The 25,099-nt window shown below is 46.1% G+C and overlaps 1 protein-coding gene across 1 annotated transcript in view; it reads right to left on the bottom strand.

The window, feature by feature from the left end:
• The window catches only part of LOC126413308 (collagen alpha-2(I) chain-like), a 29,444-nt gene extending 15,412 nt beyond the window's left edge, over window positions 1-14,032 (bottom strand). The window contains exons 1-2 of the mRNA XM_050083208.1: window positions 12,963-14,032; window positions 11,924-12,876 (exon numbers count right to left, since the gene is read on the bottom strand). Of these exons, the coding sequence (XP_049939165.1) occupies window positions 11,924-12,876; window positions 12,963-14,032 (2,023 nt within the window). The remainder of the gene's footprint in view (window positions 1-11,923; window positions 12,877-12,962) is intronic.
• Between the last annotated feature and the right edge of the window lie 11,067 nt (window positions 14,033-25,099).

Raw genomic sequence — 25,099 nt, 5'->3', positions numbered from 1 at the left:
CCCGACCAGTGTTCGGTTTTTACTGCAAAGCTTTACGCTGTTCTCCAGGCTGTCCACTACATCCGTCGCCATCAGCAGATACAGTACGTTACCTGCTCTGATTCTCTCAGCTCTCTCCTCAGTCTCCAAGCTCTTTATCCTGTCCACCCTCTGGTCCACCGGATTCAGGACTGCCTCGACTTGCTCCACTTGGGGGGGGGGGGGGGGCGCGTCTCTGTGGCATTCCTCTGGATCCCAGGACATGTTGGTATCTGTGGAAATGAGGCGGCCGATATAGCGGCCAAGGCTGCAGTATTTCTTCTTCAGCGAGCTATTTGCTTGATTCCCTTCGCCGATCTACGGAGTGTTTTACGTCATGTTGCTCTTTTATGGCACGCACATTGGTCGACACTTCCCAATAAGAAATTGCGGGACGTGAAAGCTCTTCTCTGTGCATGGACCTCTTCCTCCCGAACTCGTCGTCAGGAGGACGTAATTTTAACTAGACTCTGGATAGGGCACTGTCATTTTAGCCATCGACATCTTTTAAGCGGCGACCCTCCCCCACTCTGTCCCCACTGCGCTCAACTGTGGACGGTGAGACACCTTTTACTTAAGTGCCCCTATTTTACTCCGTTACGCGCCCGTCTACAGCTGTCGCCTGATATATCTTCCATTTTAGCAGATGACACGCGCTCAGCCGATCGCGTCCTCGAGTTTACTAGTGCCAGTGAGATGACGTCAGTCACGAAGTTCTTTTGGGGACAAACAACCCCCTTCTATAGTGGTTTTTTAAGCTTTCCTTCTATTATCAGTTTTGCCACTTTTTTGAGTTTTGCTCCCATTTCTGCCGGTTTCCAGTTTCGTTTTTTTTACCGTTTCCTAAGTCACAGACCGGGCGCTAATGACCGTAGCAGTTTTGCGCCCTAAAACCATAGTGAAAAAAAAATTAATTTGAAAGTGGGGGATGAGTTTGTGAAATAATAGGATGTGTCACTGTGTGTGTGTGTGTGTGTGTGTGTAAATATAAACTTGAATAACAAATGACACTGTGTGATCCAAAGTATCCAGACATCTGGCTGAAAGTACTTAAAAGTTCTCTGCGCCCTCGATTGGCAATGCTGGAATTTAATATGGTGTTGGCCCACCTTAGCCTAGTGGTTTCTTGGGAAATGGGAGCCCGTTATTCATGGAGCGCTGCACTGAGGAGAGGCATCGATGTCGGTCAGTGAGGCCTGGCACGAAGTCGGCGTTCCAAAATATCCCAAAGGTTTCTATAGGATTCTGGTCAGGACTCTGTGCACAACAGTCCATTACAGAGACGTTATTGTCGTGTAACCACTCTGCCACAGGCCGTGGATTAGGAACAAGTGCTCGATCGTGTTGAAATACGCACTCACCATCCCCAAACTACTCTTCAACAGTGGGAAGCAACAAGGTGCTTAAAACATCAATGTAGGCCTGTCCAGTGGTAGTGGTACGCGAAACAAGGGGTGCACGCCCTCTGCGTGAAAAACACGACCACACCTTAACAACAAAGCCTCCGAATTTTACAGTTGGCACTAAACACTGGAAGATGACGTTCACTGGGCATTCGCCATACCTACACCCTGCCATCGGATCACCACACTGTGTACCGTGATTCATCACTCATCACAACGTTTTCCCACTGTTCAATCGTCCAATGTTTACTCTCTTTACACCAAGTGAGGCGTCGTTTGGCATTTACCGGCGTGATGCGTGGCTTATGAGCAGCTGCTCAACCATGAAATCCAAGTTTTCTCAACTCCCATCTAACTGTCATAGTACTTACAGTGGATCCGGATGCAGTTTGGAATTCTGGTGTGATGGTCTGGACAGATGTCTGCCTGTTACACATTACGACCCGCTTCAATTGTTGTTGGTGTCTGTCAGTCAGACGAGGTCGGCCTGTGCGCTTTTGTGCTGTACGTGTCCCTTCCCCTTTCCACTTCACTATCACACCGTAAACAGTGGACCTAGGGATGTTCATGAGTCTGGAAATCTCGTGTACACACGTGGCACCCAATCGCCTGACCATGTTCGAAGTCCGTGAGTTCCGTGGAGCGCCCCATTCTGCTCTCTCACTATGTCTAATGGCTACTGAGATAGGTGCTACGGCGTACCTGGCAGTGGGTTGCAGCACAACGCACCTAATATGAAAAAATAGGTTTCTGGGGTTGGCCGGATGCTTTTGATCACATAGTGTAGTAAATAGACGCACTGTGTGTACATCAATTGCATACCATTGTAAATAAAAATGAAAAATATTAATAAGCAAAAGACAGTAAAAAATGTATTACAAAAACAAAATTGTTCATAATCTGTTGGTTAGTTTGTTGGAGGGTCTATAATAGTTACATCCAAATCCTGCAGCTAGATAATTATTAGTTACAGCAAACATGAGTTTCTTTCCAGTAATGCTAAGACCTCGAATGGAAAAGCCTACATAGTCGACTTAGTTATGAAGGGTTATAATAAGGGGGGACGAAGGTGAGCTCGAATCTTATTGGTCCACCTTGGTTTCGTACTATTTTATTGTGTTCCAATTGGCTGAGAGAGGTGGAGTGGTTGCATGCGAGTTTTTAAGAGTATATCAAATAACCTTCATCGAGTAACGTCATGATCTTGGATGTAACTCGCACAATTTTCTAAGGAGTGCGGTTAGTTCCCCTGGATGACGTTGATGAAATCCCAGTGGTTTCCTTTGAGAAGGGGAGTGATCTTGAATATAAATTGGCGAAGTGGGTAATTTGACGCTGGATGTTCAATAAGTGGTAAGATTATCTTCGCTGAAACATACATTGGTATACTGTTGCCCTATAAATCGCGTCCCCTTAAATCCTGTTCTCTGGAGATGCCTGTCCCTCCAAATCTAGAACATACGCTGCTATCCTGTCCCCAGACAAAGCTTATTTCACTCGCATGTGACACTTATTGGGATAGAATTTTCAGTATCATTAGTGCATATAACTAGTGCATAACATTTTTGCAATTAAATGATGTTGACTCAAGGAACCAGATTCCTGTGCACTGTAGAATAATTTTTACATATCAGTAAATAGTTCATTAATTGTAACAAAAGTTCCACCTCATTTTGCCGCTGAAGTTATATTTTATGGTGGTTTTTGTTTTGAAACGAGTTTTCCTCCGTTATTAAGATAAGCACTGAAAGGAAATGCATATTAACATTTTGAAGACTGAGCAGCTAGGGTTTAGTTCATACGGCGGATCATGTGATATTTCAGTTTCTTGACTTTGTAAGAGGGCGTTTTGCCTGTGAAATCCTGCAAAGAAACAGACTTTGAAATGTTTTAATATTACGGCATACATAACAAATTAATTCTAACATTTTGGAAATGAAGTCCTGTTTTATTAGCACCAGTTAGTCTTGTGGTTAATTATGTTTCTGACATTAGTAGTAAATTACATTATTACGTTGTACAATGTGTGCTCATTCATTTCTTACAGTTCCATACACATAAAACGTCCAGAAGACTAACGATGGTGCCCTTGGAGTTAGCAGAGGAGGTAAGTGTTTTTGTAGATTATTCAGTCACTACGGAGGGGGGGGGGGCACATTGACATATTAACAACTAAAATATGCAGCATTGATATTGCTCAATGAAACTAACTGAAAATGCAATTTTACATTCAAAATTGGTTACATTTACCTCATTGTGTAGAATTTCCAAAGGTTTTGGAAAATGAATCTGTATATCACAATCTTCAAAATAGTGCATGGCATCTTCTCTCGCATTTGTGGAACATCATTACTGTGTATTTAAGTTTTTAGTGAGTGTATTTCTTTTACGTGGTTAATTTCTTGGAAAATGTACTTCTGTGTGTTTTCTTCATAATTGCTAGGAAATCGTATCATATTGCTCAAAAGTGTAAGTCTGGGTGGGTGGGTTTAGTGATATCCCTGAACAAAGATGTAAACAACCATGCATGAGCAATGCCTATTACACAGACTGGGTCCGACAGCCGATCAGTTCTAGTCATTCCACCAGGAAGGAGGGACATGCTCGTGTTGTCTGTTGGTCGCTTCCACATTGTTACTTTGTGCCAGGCGTCTCAGAATGAACCGAAGCAATGTTGTTTGGACATGGAGAGAGACAGGAACTGTCGATGACATGCCTCTATCAGGCTGCCCAAGGGCAGAGGATGACCGCTACCTACGGATTATGGCTCGGAGGAACCCTGACAGCAACGCCATGTTGAATAATGCTTTTTGTTCAGCCACAGGACATCGTGTTAAGACTCAAACTGTGCCCAATAGGCTGCATGATGCGCAACGTCGCTCCCAAAGTCCATGGCTAGGTCCATCTATGCAACCACGACACCATGCAGTGCGGTACAGATGGGTCCAACAGCATGCAGATTGGACTGCTCAGGATTGGCATCACGTTCTCTTCACTGATGAATGTCCCATATGCCTTGAGACAATCGTCGGAGATGTGTTTGGAGGCAACCCGGTCATGCTGAACGCCTTAGACGCACCGTGAAGGGAGTGCAGCAAGGTGTAGGCTCCCTGCCGTTTTGGGGTGGCGTTATGTTGGGCCAACGTACGCCTCTGGTGGTCATGGAAGGCACTGTAATGACAGTACGAAATATGAATGCCATCCTCCGACCGATAGTGCAACCATATTGTTGTGGATTGGCCAGAGCTCCAACCCACAATGAGAGGAGACCGAAAGGCACGCGTTTAAGCTCACGCAGGCTGGCGTGAGGTCTGGAACAGGTCAAGTAATGAATACTAGCAAATGAAGTACGTAGCTTCTGGAATACTTAACTTTAATCCAAAATTGGTGAACATCGGTTTGACGGTACATGCATCACAAGATAAATAGCAAATGATAATGGCGCCTTGCTAGGTCGTAGCTAATGACGTAGCTGAAGGCTATGCTAATTATCGTCTCGGCAAATGAGAGCGTAATTTGTCAGTGAACCATCGCTAGCAAAGTCGGCTGTACAACTGGGACGAGTGCTAGGAAGTCTCTCTAGACCTGCCGTGTGGCGGCGCTCGGTCTGCAATCACTGACAGTGGCGACACGCGGGTCCGACGTATACTAACGGACCGCGGCCGATTTAAAGGCTACCACCTAGCAAGTGTGGTGTCTTGCGGTGACACCACACATATCTGCAGCATACTGCCAAGGAGTTAGTCTTCATGGACGACAATTCGCGCCCCCCCCCCCCCCCCATCGTTCACGTCTTGTGAATGACATCCTTCAGGATAACGACATCGCTCGACTAGAGTAGCAGCATGTTATCCAGAAATATACTCTATTTAACATGGGTGGGATAGATTGAAAAGGGCTGTTTATGGACGACGTGACCCACCAACCACTCTGAGGGATCTACGACAAATCGCCATTGAGGAATGGGACAATTTGGACCAACAGCGCTCTGATGAACTTAGGGATAGTATGCCACGACGAATGCAGGCATGAATCAGTGCAAGATGACGTGCTACTAGATATTAGAGGTACCAGTGTGTACAGCAATCTGAAGGTCTCGCTGTATGGTGGTACAACATGCTACGTGTAGTTTTCATGAGCAATATAGGGGAGGGGGGGATGATGTTTATGTTGATCTCTCTTCCAATTTTCCGTACATGTTCCAGAACTCTAATAAACAAGAACTACATACACACATTAAAAAAAGATTTGCATCACCTTGGTTCCCAAACACGTTTTCAATTTTTGGTCTCCCGCCCCTCCACTGAGGCTTGGGGTTCTTTCATGAGTTCATGCATGGGTTACACAGGACCCAGAGTTAATTCAGCACTTTTTTCCTTACCACTCTGCATTTCCTTACCCATTATCCTCCTTTCCTCTCTGTCGTAACTCCTTCCCCTCTGCCCCCTCTTTCCCCTCTTGGTTTTTGTACCTACGGTATGTTGACCTGGCCAGCCATCTGGTTTTCTGTATTCCTTCCAGTTTTGTTGTCATTGCTTGTTCTTTTTGATCCGTCTTTGTTTAGTGTTTCTGGTCCCTCTTTGGAGTTTGACCTCTACTTATAAATTTTCTCTCTGTAGTGTGAGATGAACAATTTGGGGAATAACTATCTCCTAGTACCTATGGCGTTGATACCTCTCCCCCTTCCTTCCCTGGGGTAACTCCACATGGCACTCTCTCCTTCAACTCTCCCATTGGGCTTCTTCCACCCTCTGCCATTTCGTATTGGCCATACTAGGCTGACCAGTAGTTTTTAACCCAGCAGTGAGCGCCGCGCCCAATCCCCCTCACCTTGTAGTTGTGTTGTTCTTTAATCAGCACCCTCCTCCAAAACCGCCGGTTTTTTGTTGAATTTAATCTAACGAGGTGGGCGTTCTTGATCATATTGCATAATTTTGCATGGAGTAACCGATGATGGACAGTATCATACGCTGCTGTGAGATCCATGAAGACTACGCCCGTTACTCGACGGGTTTCAAAGCCATCCTCTATAAACTGAGTGAAATTAAAAAGTTGCCCTGTGCAGCTTCTGTTTGGTCGAAATCCTCCTTGTTCGGGTATGCGAAGAGGGTCTATTACTGGTAGGATTCTATTCAGAATCATACGTTCGAACAGTTCAGTTCATAAAAGTGACTCAAAAGGCTAACTGATATGAAATTCTTGGGACGATTTGCTTCCTTTCCAGGTTTCAGAAGAGCTATCACCCTGCTCTTTCGCCAGATCTTTGGTATTTGGCACTGGTTCATGCGGTTGTTGAAAAGTTGGAGGATCCACTTTCTTGTTTCTGGGCCGAAATTCTTGATTTGCTCCATACGGATGTCATCTAGACCGGATGCTTTTCCAGTTTTGCTCTCCTTAATACCTTTGTTTAATTCAGATATCTAGAATGGGAGAGTCAGATCCCTCGTTTGTTCTTGGGCCTCTTGCTGTACTTTCAGAACTTTGATTCTGTGGCTTCCTTTCCCATTCATGATCAGTTGGTGTGCTATCTGATCTGCAGTAATGTTGCAGTGTGCTGTGGACCTGGTTGAGTCATTATTGAGGTGTGTCAGTCTCGACGCTTTATGACTGTTTCTGATGAGATCAAGTTCTTCCATCGTTTTAACCCAATAATTCCTCTTGGATTCTTTCAGAGATGCAATAAGTTTATTCCCAGCATATAGCGTTGTCTCGTCGAATGGATCTTCTTCGAATAGTATCTTATACTCTGTAAATTGAGCACTGAGTTCAGAAGTTAGACCAGGAATGTATGATGTTCGACAACCCCGAGGAATTGCAATTCTGGAGCACCTCTTTACAGCCCTCACAAAAATGTCATGAGTCAGGTGAAGGTTCAATATTGGGAACTGCAGCGTCCAGCGTTTCTGTAAACTTCGGCCAGTTGGCTTTCCTGAAGTGAGACCACAGACAGTTCCGTTCAGGTGGTGGTTTAACTGCTGCGTAGATTTCGCACATGATCGGTCTGTGCTGTGTATTTGGAATAGGGTTGCAGACAGTTTTTATGCACTGTTGTGAGATGTTATCGCTGCAAAATATCAGATCGGGGTGGTATCCGCTTTTCCATCTGCCACTGATGAAAAATGCAGGTTGCTTAGGATTATGTATAAGGCTCAAATGGTTGCCTTCCGCCCATTCTTGTAATGCTGTACCATCATCATCATCATCATCATCATCATAGCCCTACGTGGTGCTGTAACAGCTGAAGTCACCAGTCACTATTTGCGTGTGTTGACTATAAAAGCTATGAGATAGATTGATTTTGAGATCAACGTCCGGTGGTTTGTATACAGATGTGACTGTACAGCCTTTGATTTCCAAAGTTAAGATTTCAATATCATTTGCTTCAGTAAAGGCTGATGATATTATCTGTGTATCTGGTTGGACAAATATAGCACTTCCGTATTTTGGGTGGGGTCTTTCCGTAGCCAGTCGCATTCCGTTTATTTTTGGTCTGCGCATTTCACAGCTTCTGTGGGTCTCCTGTATGCAGAGTACACCGCACTTGGTTTGTCTGCACAGCTCTTGTAACAGTTCTTCTTTTGGTGGTGATATACCTTCTATATTCATCGATATGATGGTCAACTGTGGTCCTAAAAAGGACCAAGATGATGATTCTGGTGTGAAAGGATCAGCCGCCAGAGAAACCTGACGCCCAGGGTACGCCCGATTGCAAGTCTTACCTTAGTCGGAAATCATTGCAATCTTCGTGGAGGAAGCTGTGTCCAGCACGAAGGAATGCTGTAACACAGTGGTACTGAGCGCCATTCAAATTAATGGTGCATGATGACAAATAGTGAAATCCAAAAATTTCAGTCAATTGTCACCTCCATGGCAAACAGGGCTTGCTAAGAAAATTAACAGTTAAGATAAAATCTGCATGTACCTGTTAACACAATATTATAAGGACCTGGGTTGACACACAGTTGGGGATGGGAAAATGTGAAGTACAGCGTTTAGGGCACGTTGTTCCTCTGTGCACTAATCAAGTAGCATTACGAAGTCAGATTTATTAGATTTAAGTATTACAATCGAATAATCTCATTTGCAGCTGCGTTGAGAACACTGGATTGGACATCCGTCGCAGAAAGCAGTGACTTGTCCTCAACAGATACTGGAAGTCATTGTCTCCATTGCCGCTGCTTATGTAGCAGTGCATCCCTGTGCAGGACAGTCGGTGGGAGCTCTAACTGCCTCTTACTAGGGCGCTCTAGTGGACATCGAAGGGTGTCTGCCTGAGTGAATTCGAGCAGCTCTGCGTGGAATGTGTCTGCTCACAAATGCAAGTCAGGAACAGCAGACTTGAGCGTGCCTCCTGGATATTCCAAAAGGTTGCCGTTTCACCAAACAACTTCAGTTTGGCCCTTGGAAAGCTGGAGGTAGATTTCTAAATTTTGCGTTTCCCGTGATATCTCCAGGTGGGAGAACAATATTTCACATTTGAATCATATCCATGAACGTAAAGCAATTCTACGTCCAGTTCACAAAACTGAACTGGCAACCGCTCTTCGGTAAGATTGTTCCGTATGAAAACTACTACTGATCAGAACATATGCTGATTCCAGGTAATCGTCCAACAGGAACCATAAAATGGCGAGTGATCTGCTAGCATCCAGTATACTGGTTAATGTTCCTCACAGATACACCAACCTATTTCAGCCCCTGAAGTTTCCTTGGACTGACAAAGAACTGGAATACTATTCAACACTGGATAGTAGTTTAGACTCTAGCCTCTATATGGACACACACTAATTTCCACAGCACTAAAGCTACCCATTAAACTACTGTATTCACTAGCAGTAAAGTTCTCATGTTAACTTAATCAAACTTTTAATTTCAACTCCACTGTGCCCAGAACAAACGGGCACTCATGGCCTGACGTGTGTTTGATGGCATGACAAAAGTCAAACTGCTGTGAAGACCTTATTAAATTTCGTGATCCTTTAAATTTGAAGAAATGAGTAGACAACCGCATTTTTTAAACTGATCATTGTATGTTATGTCAGTGAATTTCTCAGCAGCTAGCTGTGGATCAGTGTAGACTGTTTGCTGCTTATGTTGCTGCATGATTGTATGTTCACTGCATTTGTCATCTGGATATTTCCAGTTTACTGTACGTCAGTTTGACAGCGGTCACCTGTTCTGCTCTGAAGTCGCTTCTGTAGCCTACTGACCAGCGGTTGCACCACCTTGCAGACCAGCGACTCTTTTGTGACTGTGCCAATGGCCTTCCTGAGGCCTCAACAGATCGAAATCATCCTCCCCACATCGTGCAGAAATGTATCTCCCACCCATTCTCTCAAGTCATCTGCCATTTCCCAGTGCACAATGTCCAGTCACAGAGGAGTGTCCCCCTCACAACTACGTACCACATGAGATGGAAGCAACATGATGATGTATTATGCTGAAGTTTCGACTACTTCTCATTATGCCTGAAAATGTGAAATATTTCCCACGTCTTCAACAGCAGCATTCCACTTGACACCTGACCTAAGCAGTATCGGTATCCTTCCCTATTTGAACACAACACCTTACTCCTTGCTGCACATCACGTATCAGTAGAACATACGTAGATGTGAGATCTGTCCCATGTGTCCTACCACTGTCACCTATTTTTGTCTCATCGTCGGTATCTCCTGCAGTGTCTGAGGCAGGGCCACCTGTGTACGTGGCCACACAGTCCACTGACTCGGCTCCAACCACTGTGCCACACCCCCCAGTGGGGCTCGCCACATTTTGGTGGGTTCGTGCTCGGCTACCGTGGAGCCCCATCCTTTGCAGCATCTTTTCCCTTCTGTGCTGCATGTATATCCTCTCGCTATTCTTTTTCCCCTCCCTAAGGGAACATGTCTGTGGTATTATTGGGAATGTTCCGCATTATCTGTGGCTGACATAAGAACAGTCTCACCAATGTTTTTTCCTTTCTTTGTTTACCTTCTCCTCTCGTTCACCGCTTAGGTGTTCGAGGGTCCTCATTTTCTTCTTCCTCCCTGTGCACTCCCGAGGGCTGGCCCACGCGTCTGACTGGGTAACGCGTAATTTTCAGCCCCAGGTCGGCAGGTAGAGTTGGCACGTACCCCCACGGTACAGGCCAGGCCCAGAGAGGGATGATTGCCTGAGCTGCAACCTTCCCAAATTACCGATTGATTCCTCTGTCAGGTGTTCGGGAGGTGTGAACAGTCACCTAGAGCAGGTGCGCCCACTTGTGAAGGAGTGTGCCATCGGAGATGCTGGCAATCGTGGGGGATTTTCTCGCCGTGAACAAATCGTCTTTACAGCGACGTCTATGAAACGTAAACGATATGAGGCTAACGATTCAAAGTCCCTTCCAGCTGCACCACGGTTCCTCATGGTCTCACATACTGAAGACAGTCCTTCGCCGTGGTAATTCCGTTTATTATTCAGAAAGGTGTTAATGCAATTTTGAGCCCTGAGAAATCCTGCTGTCGTTCACAGAATGGCACGTTGCTTTTGGAGGCTGCTTCTGATTCTCAAGCGCAACAACCGCTTACCACCTCACTTCTCCACGGCTACCCTGTTTGTGTCGAGGCCCTTGGATCTCTGAATTATTCCCGTGGCGTTAATTACACTAGGCTGCTTGACGGTTTAACTGAGGCTGAAATCCAATCTGACCTCTGATCAGTATGTCATTTCCATCCATCGGGTTATAAAAATGGTAGATTCCGCCCTAATGCCCACCCGCACTATTTTTCTCACCTGCTTCTGTCCAAGATCAAAGCAGGCTATGAAATTATAACAGTCAGACTGTACATTTCGAACCTGATGTGCTGCTACCAGTGTCGTCGTTTCAATCACACTAGAACGTAATGTCGACACCCAGCCAAATGTGTAATCTGTTGTAGGGATGTGCACGAGGGCAATTGTCTTCCTCCTCCTCTCCGCTGTATCAGTGCAATGGCGGCCATGCCGCCGCCTCTCGGTATTTTCCTGTGTTCCTTGATGCGTGGGCTGCCCGAGAGATCTGGGTAAGAGAAAAAGTACCTTGCCCAGTCACTCGCAAGTTATTGGCTATTCGCAAATACTGTGTTCTCCCGTCTAGTACCTATAGTTATGTTCTTAGTATGTCTAGATTCAGGAAGGACATGCCCACACAGACATGCGACCTCAAATTCAGCTCTGAGGTTGTGAAATAGCCCAGCGTCACGGTAGCATCGCCATCCCCCTGTCCAGATGTGCAACAAGACATCAAACTCTCACCTCAAGGGGCGAAGCCACCAGCTACACAACCGGTAGGCCAGAAAGAGCAGGAGTAGTACTCCCATAGAGACTTCCTACATACCTCCAGCCAAACAACGCCCAACTGTTCGTCTGCTAATCAGAATGGCTCGAAGTAGTCCACCAAAGGCAAACGATCTCCTCCACCAACTCGGCGATCCTCTTCGAAAGTATTGCTATGTGACACCTTAGCCCAGCTGGCCTGAGTGTTGCCAGTGCACACCACCAACTGTTTTTCGGCCGTGACTCCTGTAGGGCCGTGACTCCTGCAGGGCCGTGACTCCTGCAGGGCCGTGACTCCTGCAGGGCCGTGACTCCTGCAGGGCCGTGACTCCTGCAGGGCCGTAACTCCTGCAGGGCCATGACTCCTGCAGGGCCGTGACTCCTGCAGGGCCGTGACACCTGCAGGGCCGTGACTCCTGCAGGGCCATGACTCCTGCAGGGCCGTGACTCCTGCAGGGCCGTGACTCCTGCAGGGCCGTGACTCCTGCAGGGCTGTGACTCCTGCAGGGCCGTGACTCCTGCAGGGCCTTGACTCCTGTAGGGCCGTGACTCCTGCAGGGCCGTGACTCCTGCAGGGCCGTGACTCCTGCAGGGCCGTGACTCCTGTAGGGCCGTGACTCCTGGAGGGCCGTGACTCCTGCAGGGCCGTGACTCCTGCAGGGCCGTGACACCTGCAGGGCCGTGACTCCTGCAGGGCCGTGACTCCTGCAGGGCCGTGACTCCTGCAGGGCTGTGACTCCTGTAGGGCCGTGACTCCTGCAGGGCCGTGACTCCTGCAGGGCCGTGACTACTGCAGGGCGTGACTCCTGCAGGGCCGTGACTCCTGCAGGGCCGTGACTCCTGCAGGGCCGTGACTCCTGCAGGGCCGTGACTCCTGCAGGGCCGTGACTCCTGCAGGGCCGTGACTCCTGCAGGGCCGTGACTCCTGCAGGGCCGTGACTCCTGCAGGGCCGTGACTCCTGCAGGGCTGTGACTCCTGCAGGGCCGTGACTCCTGCAGGGCCTTGACTCCTGTAGGGCCGTGACTCCTGCAGGGCCGTGACTCCTGCAGGGCCGTGACTCCTGCAGGGCCGTGACTCCTGTAGGGCAGTGACTCCTGGAGGGCCGTGACTCCTGCAGGGCCGTGACTCCTGCAGGGCCGTGACACCTGCAGGGCCGTGACTCCTGCAGGGCCGTGACTCCTGCAGGGCCGTGACTCCTGCAGGGCTGTGACTCCTGTAGGGCCGTGACTCCTGCAGGGCCGTGACTCCTGCAGGGCCGTGACTACTGCAGGGCCGTGACTCCTGCAGGGCCGTGACTCCTGCAGGGCCGTGACTCCTGCAGGGCCATGACTCCTGTAGGGCCGTGACTCCTGTAGGGCCGTGACTCCTGCAGGGCCGTGACTCCTGCAGGGCCGTGACACCTGCAGGGCCGTGACTCCTGCAGGGCCGTGACTCCTGCAGGGCCGTGACTACTGCAGGGCCGTGACTCCGGCAGGGCCGTGACTCCTGCAGGGCCGTGACTCCTGCAGGGCCGTGACTCCTGCAGGGCCGTGACTCCTGCAGGGCCGTGACTCCTGCAGGGCCGTGACTCCTGCAGGGCCGTGACTCCTGCAGGGCCGTGACTCCTGCAGGGCCGTGACTCCTGCAGGGCCGTGACTCCTGCAGGGCCGTGACTCCTGCAGGGCCGTGACTCCTGTAGGGCCGTGACTCCTGGAGGGCCGTGACTCCTGCAGGGCCGTGACTCCTGCAGGGCCGTGACACCTGCAGGGCCGTGACTCCTGCAGGGCCGTGACTCCTGCAGGGCCGTGACTCCTGTAGGGCCGTGACTCCTGGAGGGCCGTGACTTCTGCAGGGCCGTGACTACTGCAGGGCCGTGACTCCTGCAGGGCCGTGACTCCTGCAGGGCCGTGACTCCTGCAGGGCCGTGACTCCTGCAGAGCCGTGACTCCTGCAGGGCCGTGACTCCTGTAGGGCCGTGACTCCTGGAGGGCCGTGACTCCTGCAGGGCCGTGACACCTGCAGGGCCGTGACTCCTGTAGGGCCGTGACTCCTGCAGGGCCGTGACTCCTGCAGGGCCGTGACTCCTGCAGGGCCGTGACTCCTGTAGGGCCGTGACTCCTGCAGGGCCATGACTCCTGCAGGGCCGTGACTCCTGCAGGGCCGTGACTCCTGCAGGGCCGTGACTCCTGCAGGGCTGTGACTCCTGCAGGGCCGTGACTCCTGCAGGGCCGTGACTCCTGTAGGGCCGTGACTCCTGTAGGGCCGTGACTCCTGCAGGGCTGTGACTCCTGCAGGGCCGTGACACCTGCAGGGCCGTGACTCCTGCAGGGTCGTGACTCCTGCAGGGCCGTGACATCAATTGGAGGCATTTTTCAGAAAATGGCAGAGAAATTTGGGCTGACTAGTGCCACTGTCAGCTGGGATACAACATTCTGTCGTTAGCGTTTTCCATGGTGTAACGGTGAGTTGGACATAAGGTCTGACAATTATGTCTAAAATTGCCTACTTTGCGTGAGAGAGTTGGACTCTGCACTGTCAGCAGCTTGTGATACCGTGCCCAGTCACGTCGAAACTCGTACAGCATGCTGCAAAACTTGCAACCAGCGTCAAAGGAAGTCCTCCGAAGTGGTCTAATTTGATAAGGCAGACAAGCAACTTTCCCAGTAAATGGGAGAAGGGAATTTTGGTACCTCTTCCCAAACCGGGAAGTACCAAACGTTTCCCAGTGGTTACTGGAGCGTCGCCTTAACGAGCTGTATAGGCAAGACCTTGGAGCGAATGGTTAACGGTGCTCTGGTCTGGGTGTTAGATAAAAGGTAGCTCGTAAGTCGCTCTCAGTGTCGATTTAGGAGATAGCTATCCACTGTCGGCAACGAGACCCTGCAATAGGCCGCTATACAGCAGGGTTTCATGTGCAAGTAGCCTCATTCTTTATCATTAAGATATACGACACGACTTGGAGACACCATATTGTAAGGCAGCCCCACCAATGGGGCTTCTGTGGTGGTCTCCCTTTCTTTATGTGGTCATTTTTATTAAAGCACTTTTTTTTCAGTTCCAAGTCTGTGACATGTTGTCGAATAGTTTCGAGCCGGAGGATGTCGCCCAAGGCAGTGTTGAACATTGCTACTATCTTCGCCATATCCATAAACAGTATCATATGTATGGTAAGGAGTGCCATACAATGTTCGTTATTTATGAATGATTTTGCAGTGTTCTGTTCCACCTTCGGTATTGCAACAGCAACTCGTCAGTTGCAAGTGAAAGTAGAGAGGCTTAGGATTAGGAGCGGGCTGCAAACACCGCCTTTACGTTTTCTGCAGAGAATTGTGTGTGTGTGTGGGGGGTGGGGGTGGGGGGGGGGGGTTCATGTAGTATTTTTAATTTAATTGAACTCCATATGTGGAACACCATTCTCGCTTTTAAAGCCCGTGCAGTTTCTATGCCTCATTTTCGACTCCACACTATTGTGGTTACCACACCTGAAGGCAAGTTCCCAGAAGACACTAAACATTTTAAAGTTTCTTAGCCACAGGTTTTGGGGAGCGTGTGAGATGTTACATGCAGGCCTGACTTGACTCTCGGTGCACGGTTTACAGGTCAGCGAGGCGTTTGTACCTGAAAATCGGTGACAATCTCCACCATGAGGGGTTCTGGCTGGCTAGGGGCAGTTACAGGAGAAGAACCACACCCATTCTGTGCTGATGAGATGCTGGGGAACTACCATTTACCATCTGGTGGCAACTTCTCGCACTGCTTTAGCAGTGAGGGTTCCTTGCTACACTCGCTTCCCATGCATTCTGTACCAATACTGGCTGGCTATGAAACGCCTCCTTACTAATAGTCTGTGGGCAGCGAGGCCATTTGGGATCTGTGCAAAATGTTTGTTGCAGTCTCTCGGTGTGGGGTTCGTATGGACTCAGATCTGTGGTTTAACTGACTCCCACCCTGGTTACTGCATGGGCTCTGTCATCGAACAGCGTATTAAAACACAAGCTGAAATTAATCTCTCCTGTACTGCACTAAATCTGAAATTACTCATTTTAAATGAGCACTCCAACTATGGGGCTGCATGCACGGATGGGCCTGAACAGAGGGACTGTTTGTTCCTCCGTTTTCCCACAGTTTGGAGACAACCGAATTTAGAGGTCAGACTTCACTGTATTCGATGGCAAATTTCCATGATCCTTAGGGCCTTGGAGGAGACGAGATGTGCCATGCCTGCTAAATTCCTCATGTGTTTCAACCCTCCCCCTCCCCCTGAGTAGCCTTCAGTCTCTACAATGCCTGTATCCAACTGATAATGCAGTCCATGATGGCCAGAAAGCCTTCCTCTGGCCACAAAGCCTGGAAAAGGAAGCGACACTCTGCTGGGCGCCAGGGCACACGGTTAATGTGGGGAACGAAAGAGTGGTTGTAGCAGCCGAGTAGGAGTCGTGTTGTAGTCCTTGGTTAGTTTCGTGTGCCATTCCCCTTGCATGCTATTGTCTCACTGCTGAGGTGAAGAGTCGTGCATCGACGGAAAGAGGAGTGGTAGGAACTGACAGCTGACAAGCTTCTCATAGTGAAGACCACTATGTGGGCACAGTGTACCACCTTCCATCCACATAGGCGGGACGCGGTTCTCCTTACTTGTCGGAGGGTCCTCTCGCCTGAGCAAGAAATCATGCGACAGAGCGGTGCCCTGTGTGTAGACATGAGCTGCTTGTGGCATACAGATCACGGTGCACCACATTTTATTAGACTGTGTTTTACTTTCAGAGGAGAGGGCAGCAGCGGATTTCCTGACAGACGTGCCCTCTATTTCGAGCAACATGCAAACGAATGTGGCAAGAGCTTTAAGGTTCAGAGATCTGTTCGACTTGTCTCCAAAAGATTTAGGGAGTTGTTCTTAACGTGTTATCTGGGCGATTGCCTTACCCACGGTTTTTGTAAGTGGTTAGCCAGACGCATTCCTCGTACCTTTCTTTCAGCTCCTGTAGTTTTACTTCTGTTCCCAGGTGTAGCACCTTTCACCTGCTCTGTTGTATGAAAGGCCTGTGAGATCGAGTGGTTGTGTGTGTCAACGTGAGGTGGGAGTGAGTGAATGGGTGTCATTTTATAATATTTCCTCATGTCTCCCCTCCCCTCCTTCCCCCCCCCCCTCCCACACACACACACACACACACACACACACACACACACACACACACACAGTTAAAGAGAAACAAGGCTATGGATTCCCATAAGGGTTTGGATAAAGTCTCTTACCACAGACACAGGCGTGGTGGTCCAAATCCACCAAAACACTTCGATTTTTCGTTACTTTGCTATGAGAACTGTCATCCTACAGGAAGAACCAATTTGTTGTTTTCTTCATCAGAATGGCTTGGAAATAACTTCGTTGCTCATAGGTTGGTTCCACCTCTTAAGCCTCGAAATACCATTTGTTATAACTGAAGTATCCGTTTAATCAAAGCGTCCGTGTAACTTCACAGAGCCATTCCTAGCGTGCACTGCCCCTCATAAGCGATCTCCCTGAGAGCCTCTCGAGGTTTGTCGTGTTGAGGAGCTGCACGCCGTTTACATACAGACAATTAACGATATGTGTCTGTGTGTTCGGCCAATCCGTTCTGTGTACGATATTTTGGCGACCGACCAGATAATTCTCTTAGGGTTGAGTCTGGGTGGCGAGGACATGAGACGACTAAACTTGTGGCACTAAGAGGGGACGATCATGTCGGTCGTCGAAATACTGTGCACGAATTGGAAATGACTCATCTGAACATGCGGAAGTGCACTGTCGATGGCTTGTGTGGAGGAAACCTGACAAATCGAGCAGAGGACAAATTCACATAAATGGATGACAATGGAAGGCTCGAAACATATGCTGTTTACATCTTTGTTTACTGTAAAGGGGCAGATTTGTGGACTGGAGTAAGCAAGGCTCGCTAGTGTGTAAGCAAGCTGCAAACGTCTGCGCAATCCAAAAATACATTTACGGTGTTTATTCGGAGACTTGACAAGAAAACAAGAGGATGAAAATTTAAGTGCTTGGTTATTTATAGTGAGGCAGTTCTTGGTCCAGAGCGGGAGTCCTATCCATAGTTCCCTTATGTCATGTTCGCCATCCGTCCCAGATTTTTGATTCAGATGGGAACCTTCCCTTGTAAGCTTGCCCGGTAGTGTGTGGTGATAAACACTTCTAAGATTTGCTAATCCATTCAGAGAATGACTTCGTATGACTGACGTCAATTAAGTTTTCACACGCAGCCTCAGTTTTGTACATAATCTCACGTGTGGCGAAAGGAACGAGTAGGCTACAGGATTCTACAAACATTAGTAACACTTAACGAAGGTCCGAGGATGTGCAATAGGTTCCTAGGTATGAGAGTGGCACGAAGGCTTCGTAAGTAAGAGAGACCATTACATTGTTCTTGACGCCGAGTGTTCATCAGAGACAAGGTTAATGTCAGCAGTGCCCCAGGAAAGTAAGATATGGCTGCTGCTGTTGTCTACACACATACACAAATGATATGGCGAACAGGGAGCAGCAATCTGCTGTTCGCTGCTGATGCTTTGGAGTATGGGAGGGTGTTGAGGATGACTGTATGATGATAGATGACTTGGCCAAAATTTCTAGTTGGTATGACGTATGGCAGCTCGTTCTAAAGTAGGAAAGTGTACGTTAATGCAGATGAGTATGAAAAAAAAACTCATAATGTTAAGATATAGTGTGAGTAGTGCTCTGCTTCACACAGTCACGTCATTTAAACATCTCTGCATAACGTTGCAAAGGTACGTGAAATGGAATGAGCACGTGAGGATTGTGGCAGGGAAAGCGAATGGTCAACTTCGGTTTATTGGGAAAATTTTTGGGAAAGTGTGGTTCATCTGTAAATGAGACGACATATAGGGCACTGATGCAACCCGCTCTTGATTACTGTTACTGTCTGCGATCTGCGCCAGGTCATATTAAAGGAAGATATCAAAGCAGTTCAGAAGCGGTTTACTCTTTCGTTGCTGGTAGGTTCGAACAACGCAAGAAAGATTCTTTGGGAACTCCAACAGGAATCACTGGAAAGAAGGCTATGTTCTTTTCGAGGAACTCATGAGAAAAGTTAGCTTCAAATTCCATTTCCCTGACTGCAGAAAGCTTCTAGTCCTGCCAAATATACATGTTGCGTAAGAATCATGTAGTTAAAACACGTGAAATTTGGTCTCATATGCCAGCAAATTGTCGTTTTCACCTCCCTCTCTTTGCAAGTGAAACAGCCTGGAAATGACAAGAAGTGATACAGGGTACCCTCCGCCACGCACTGTACAGTGGCTTGCGGTGTATGTACGTGTGTGTATGTAGTTTGTCGGTAAGGAGGCTATTTATTGCCTTGACAGAAAAAGTGTATTTTCTATTGGAAAACGTAATGTACTTTGTGGATAGCCCTCCTACAATTGGTGCATTTATTTTTTTATATAAAGTATTGGAATTTTTTATTATATACAGACGAAAGCCACACTTAAATTCTGCTTTTCTACATAGCTGCCATTTAAATTAAGGCACTTTCGCAGCGATGGACGAGCGTGGAAATTCCTTCGTCGTAAAATTCGGCCGCCTGCGCCTTCAACCACGTGGTTACCTCTTCTTGAAGCTGTGCGTCGTCATCAAAACGCTGCATAGCCAACCACTTCTTCATTGCTGGGAATAAGTGGAAGTCGCTCGGTGCCAGGTCGGGACTGTACGGCGGATGAGGAAACAACTCCCACTTGAAAGATTCGAGAACTTCACGACTGGCATTTGCCGTGTGGGCCCGGGCGTTGTCGTGAATCAGCAAGATCTTTGAGCCCAACTTTCCCCTGCGCTTGTTTTGTATTGCTCTTTTGAGGTTGTGCAGAGTTTGGCGATATCTTTGAGAGTTTTTTGTGGATTTCCTGGAATGAGGCACTACAATAATCACACCTTTTCTGTCCAAAAAGACAGTCGCCATCACAGATTTTGTTCTTAAAGACTGGTCAACTTTTTCTTTCAGGGGCTGAAACATAATCATGTCTTGCAGGGATGCATCTAGTTGTAATGCCACCAGTGCATGCACAATTGCCTTGTTAAGCAGTGCATGAAATGCACTTGCACATGCACTTGTCATTGATGGGAGTGCTAAGTTTCTTTCCATGTGTTGATGCAAGAGATTGAGGCAAACCATACTAAAGGCCACATTAAAATAAGTGCTAGTCACTAGAAGATGAGCATGTACATTGTGAGCTGCACGTTATTTAACTAAGCAAATTGTAATACTTAGCAGTGCCCTGTAATTCCTCATTATTTACCACAAGAATCAAAATGTCATAAAAACGCCTGAACTGCATTACGTCATGATTAAATGGTGGCAGTTTAGTGATAGGCAACTTGATGGTTTCATTAGATGGTGGATCTGACTTCAGTACATCAAAAGTACCTTGTCACATGCATTTGCACAACACACTGCAGTCTCGGGCAAATGAGACCACTCTCATACCATTACATCCCACCCTGGATTTTCATTGAATGTAGATCTCTAGTAAGACCCCAATGATTCATTGCAATAATAAGAATTATGAAGAAATCCTCAGCAAAAGAAACATATTGTGCTCTGCCTAATTATTGTTTTTGAGACAGCTGACACCTGTGAACACCTCATTAGCAGGTTAAAATGGAGAGACCCATAATATAAACCTTGGAAACAGAACATATCTTTTGGCAGTTTGTTTAGCTTTTGCTAAATGAATAATTTTTAAATAACATTCAAAACAATAAATTAACTAGCTTGCAGGACATGGTTGAGAATGTTTATTTCACTGATATTGCCACAAAGTTGGCACAACTTGTGAATTACATAAAGGATTTCTTGGTAAACACTAAAATATATTTAGTGTGGACAAGGTGGATTGCCACTTGACCCTTTTTCAGAGACAAAAAGATTTCAGACTATTGCTGGTGAGAATGTAACAGTAGTCGAACGTGGAGATGCTGTAATTGCAAGTATGCCACCCATAATTCTGTTCATAGGAAAGCTGTGTGAAAAAAAACATTAAAAGTTCCATGATGACACCTGTTTCAAAATAACAGAAAAAACTCTATGACAGCCATTATCCTTGCAAAACCGTCCTCATTCTTGATGGAGCTAAATCACATCTGGATGCCTAGTATTGTTGCTGCTGATTAAGAAAACAAAATATTCTATTGCCTATAAAGCAATTAAATATGAATGTATGCCAATTGATAAATGTGTTTTCAAAACATCTGAATATTCTGGGACGTTGCTGACCTAATTCCTGGACATCTGGAAAAATTAAGAGTTACAGATGTGATTTTGTAAGTGCCTGGCTGAGAGAAACAACACAAATGAGGCTCACTGCTGTTTCAAAGAAACAGGAATTTTTCCTTCCAATTTTCAAGCGATTCATAAGTCTAGATTTGCACCTTCAGTTTTTACTGAGCATCCTATTGAAACAGATTTCAGCCATGATGCATCAAACTGATGATGTGATGATTCAGCAGTTGACAGTTCTTTCTAAGGTATTGATCTGATGTAGGGGGTACTGATTAGCATCACGCAGGGAGCACTACGAAAGTAATAGTAGTAGTAGTAGTAGTAGTAGTAGTAGTAGTGTGGTATTCTGCATTACAACAGCTCTTGTCATGGATTAAGCCTCTTCCACTTTTGTCTGTCCATAGCCAGTCTTTTCATTTCTGAATATTTGCCTCCTTTGATATTGTCCAGCATTTGATATCTTTTCCTTTCCCCTTGTTCCCTCCACCATTCCCTCTATTCCTTCCTTCAATAAACAGTCCCTCCTCAAACAATGTCCAATCCAGTTCAGTTTTCTCTTTCAGCTGACTGAGCATGTTTCTTTCTTCTCCAACTCTCCTTAATACTTCTTCATTCCTTACTCGGTCTTCCCAGTTCACTTTTTCCTTTCTTCTCCATATCCACATCTCTAGTGCCTCCAATGTTCTTTCATCTTCCTTCCTCAATGTCCAGGTCTTTGCAGCATATAGTTCAATGCTCCAGATGTGACATTTGTCGAGTCTTTCCCTCAGATCTTTGTTTAGTAGTCCACAAATTAATTTGTTTCCTCTTGAATCCTTCTCTTGCCATTGCAATTTTTTTCCTAATTTCTGTTGAGCAGTACATATCATCCATTATTTCAGTTTCCAAGTAACTGAAGTTATTTACTTGCTCTGTTTCCTCTCCCCCTATTTTCATATGGCGTTTTGTCCCCTATTCACCAATTACCATGCTTCTTGTTTTCTTCTTGTTAATCCTCATTGATATTCCTCTAATTTTGTGTTTCGATTATACAAAATTTGCTCCATCTCTCTTGCACTCTCTGCCATCACAACCATGTCGTCCTCAAATCTTATACACTCCACTCTCCGACCCCCTATATAAACTCCTCCCCTTCAATCAAAACTTTCACTAATAATTTCCTTCAGATATATACTGAACGGTTGTTGTGATAAACAACCACCTAGCCTTACACCTCTTCCTAGTTCAATTTCTTGATTCATCACACCTACTTTTACTCTTGCTCTCTGGTTCAAATATAGATTTTAATTAGCCATCTATCCATCTAGTCAGCTCCATGTTTCCTTAGGATTTCCATCAGTTTGTCCCATCTGACAGTGTCAAAAGGCTTCTCAACATCAATGAACACAACATACTCCTTCCTTTTCTTCTCCATGTACCTTTCCCCTATCACCCTCAGTAGCCCAATGGCATCTGTAGTCCCCACTCCTCACCTGAAACCAAATTGTTCATCTCCTACTACACAATTCAGCAGTCCACATAGCCTTGTGTTGAGCGTCCTCAGCAAGCCGTCAGCTACATGTGATATCAGGCACATTGTTCTATGTTCCTCACTATTTGCTGTACTTTTTTTTCTACAGGTATTAAGATTTCTTTCTGTAAAGGCCATTGGCTATTTTCCTGTTATGAATATTTGAATACACAATTCAATCAACTCCCTTTTCCCTTCTTTCTCCAATGACTATAGATTCTTTAATCTCACTAGTTAGTATTGCATTTCCTTTGCCATCATCTGCAAATTTATCTTCTTCTATCCCAAGGTCTTCAGTTGGTCGGCTGTTTACAGCGTATAGCCATTATATATATTCTTCCCATCTTATTTCTTGGGGTTCTCACCATTTTACCAGCTGCTGCCTCTGCTTCATTTAGTCCATTGTTTCTTTTTTCCCTGAATGCCAAATCGATTGCTTCTTTGTACATGAAATCATTTTAGTTCTTTCTCTAATTTCACTATCTTGTCACACTCTCCTGTCAGCCATTTGTCCTTTGCTTTTTCTGTCCCCCTTCTTAATTTATTATTTAACCTCCTGTAGTTGTGCTTCCCTCCTTCTGTGTTTACAGTTTTCCATTTTCTGCGATCATCGATCTTGGTTATCATTCTTGGTGTTACCCATTCTTTTTATTTTCCTCTCCTTGACTCACAGCGTTTCCTTAGCTGCATTTTTGATGGCATTTTTAAAATGATCCTGCCTTCCTTCTGTGCATTCCATTTCCTGACCCTTCATTATGATTTCACAATATGCATTCTCTAATTTTTCACAATTGCCTTTGTCTTTGTTCCTCAAAGTTAATGTGCTCTCTCTTCTGTCCTTCCCAGGTTCTTTTCAATTAAAGTAGAACCTCAGCTACTACTAATATATGATCTGAATAAATATCTCCTCCTGGATAGGTTTTGACACTCCTTAGGCAATTTTGGTATCTTTGTTGCATCATTATGTAATCAATTTGATATCATTTGTTGTCAAATCGAGATATCTAAGTATACTACCATCTTTTGTGGTTACCAAATAGAGTATTTCCAACTACCGTGAAATTTTCATTGCAGTATTCCAAAAATCTTTGCCCCCTCTCATTTCTTTCACCCAGTCCAAATTTTTCCAGAGCTTCTCCTTCTGGTCCTTCACCAACTACTGCATTCCAATCACTCATTATAACAATACATGCTCTCTCTCTCTCTCTCTCTCTCTCTCTCTCTCTCTCTCTCTCTCTCTCTCTCTCTCTCTGCTAAGCCTTCTATCATCTCAACGTTCTTCTACCTCTTCATCTGAATGATTACTTGTTGGCATATAGTCCTGGGTGATAACTGTTTCTTTTTCTCTTTCAGTCTCATCATTATTCTTACACTAACATATTCAACCTTGATAACCTTGTCCTCCAGTCCTTCACCTGTCAAAATATCAACCTGATTCATTCCATTTTTATCTTCACCTGAATAGTACAATCAGAAGTCATCACTTTCTAGTTTCCCATAACCACTACATCTCAACTCACACATTCAGAGTATATCCAATTCGTTTATTGTCATTTCACATTTGGCGTGTTCTAATTTCCCTTCCTGGAGAAGGGTTAAAACATTCCAACTACAAATCCCAAATAAGTCTTCCTTCTTTTCCTTCCTTCCTTTTTCCATTTGCCCTAATCTCTGGACGACTCATTGTATTTGCCTCCTGGAGAACTGATTGAGGGAAAGCTTTACCTCTGGAATATTGTACAAAGAGGTCCATCCCATGAACATCTAGGGAAGTAATTCCAGTAGTGGTTTCCCATTGCCTTCCACTGTCCTCCACATCCTGTCAGCTTGCTGACCCAGTTTACCCCTGCAGTTGGATACCCAATCCTCCACTGGGTTGCTCAGCTTAACAGGGCCACTACATGTAGGTAGGGTTGTGGAGAATTGAGGCGAGAGAGGCTAAGAGAACACTTGTTCAGTTCTTGTATTTGCATCTCAACCCCATTTTCAGCCAGAGTCAGAAGATTGTAGCAGTGATACCCCCAGGCAATCTGCCAGGCCTACCAAAGAATGACGTAAGTGTCCACAGTGTCTAGTACACATACTAGAGCATTGCATCGTATTTTATCTACTCCACAACCATAGCTAAAAATGAAAAAAAACCACTTCAGTGCACGGCTCAAAATACAGAGGACAAAAGTTATTTTGAAGTCTTGGTTAGTAGAAAAAGGAACATCAGCAAGCTCATATGGTTTGCAGCAGTATCCAAAATACGTGCCAAGCACAGAAACAAAACACCTCGACTTTGAGAGAACCTGCTTGGAAAACCAACCAGGACCTAATGGTACTTAAGTGAGAGGAGTAGGAAATTTCAAGATTTATTGCTTTATGTTCTGAAGATACAGCAAGTTCATTTGTCCTGATAATGAAAATGACCTGTAAAATGAAGATGAACATTGCATTATCAAATTAACGTGGAACCTTCATGTTTTTTGGTTGCACCATTATTTTCCTCTGTAAATTCTAACCGAATTTAGTATTCATTAAGTAAGGGCCACGTGATGAATAACTTATTTACGCCAGAAAAGACGATGAAGTTCATAATTCACCTTTTCTTCCCATTAAAGAGAGAGAGAGAAATTGACTTGCT

The sequence above is a fragment of the Schistocerca serialis genome, chromosome 7 (genome assembly GCF_023864345.2).
Source record: "Schistocerca serialis cubense isolate TAMUIC-IGC-003099 chromosome 7, iqSchSeri2.2, whole genome shotgun sequence".
Classification (NCBI taxonomy): domain Eukaryota; kingdom Metazoa; phylum Arthropoda; class Insecta; order Orthoptera; family Acrididae; genus Schistocerca; species Schistocerca serialis.
This window is presented reverse-complemented; position numbering and strand designations above follow the sequence as displayed.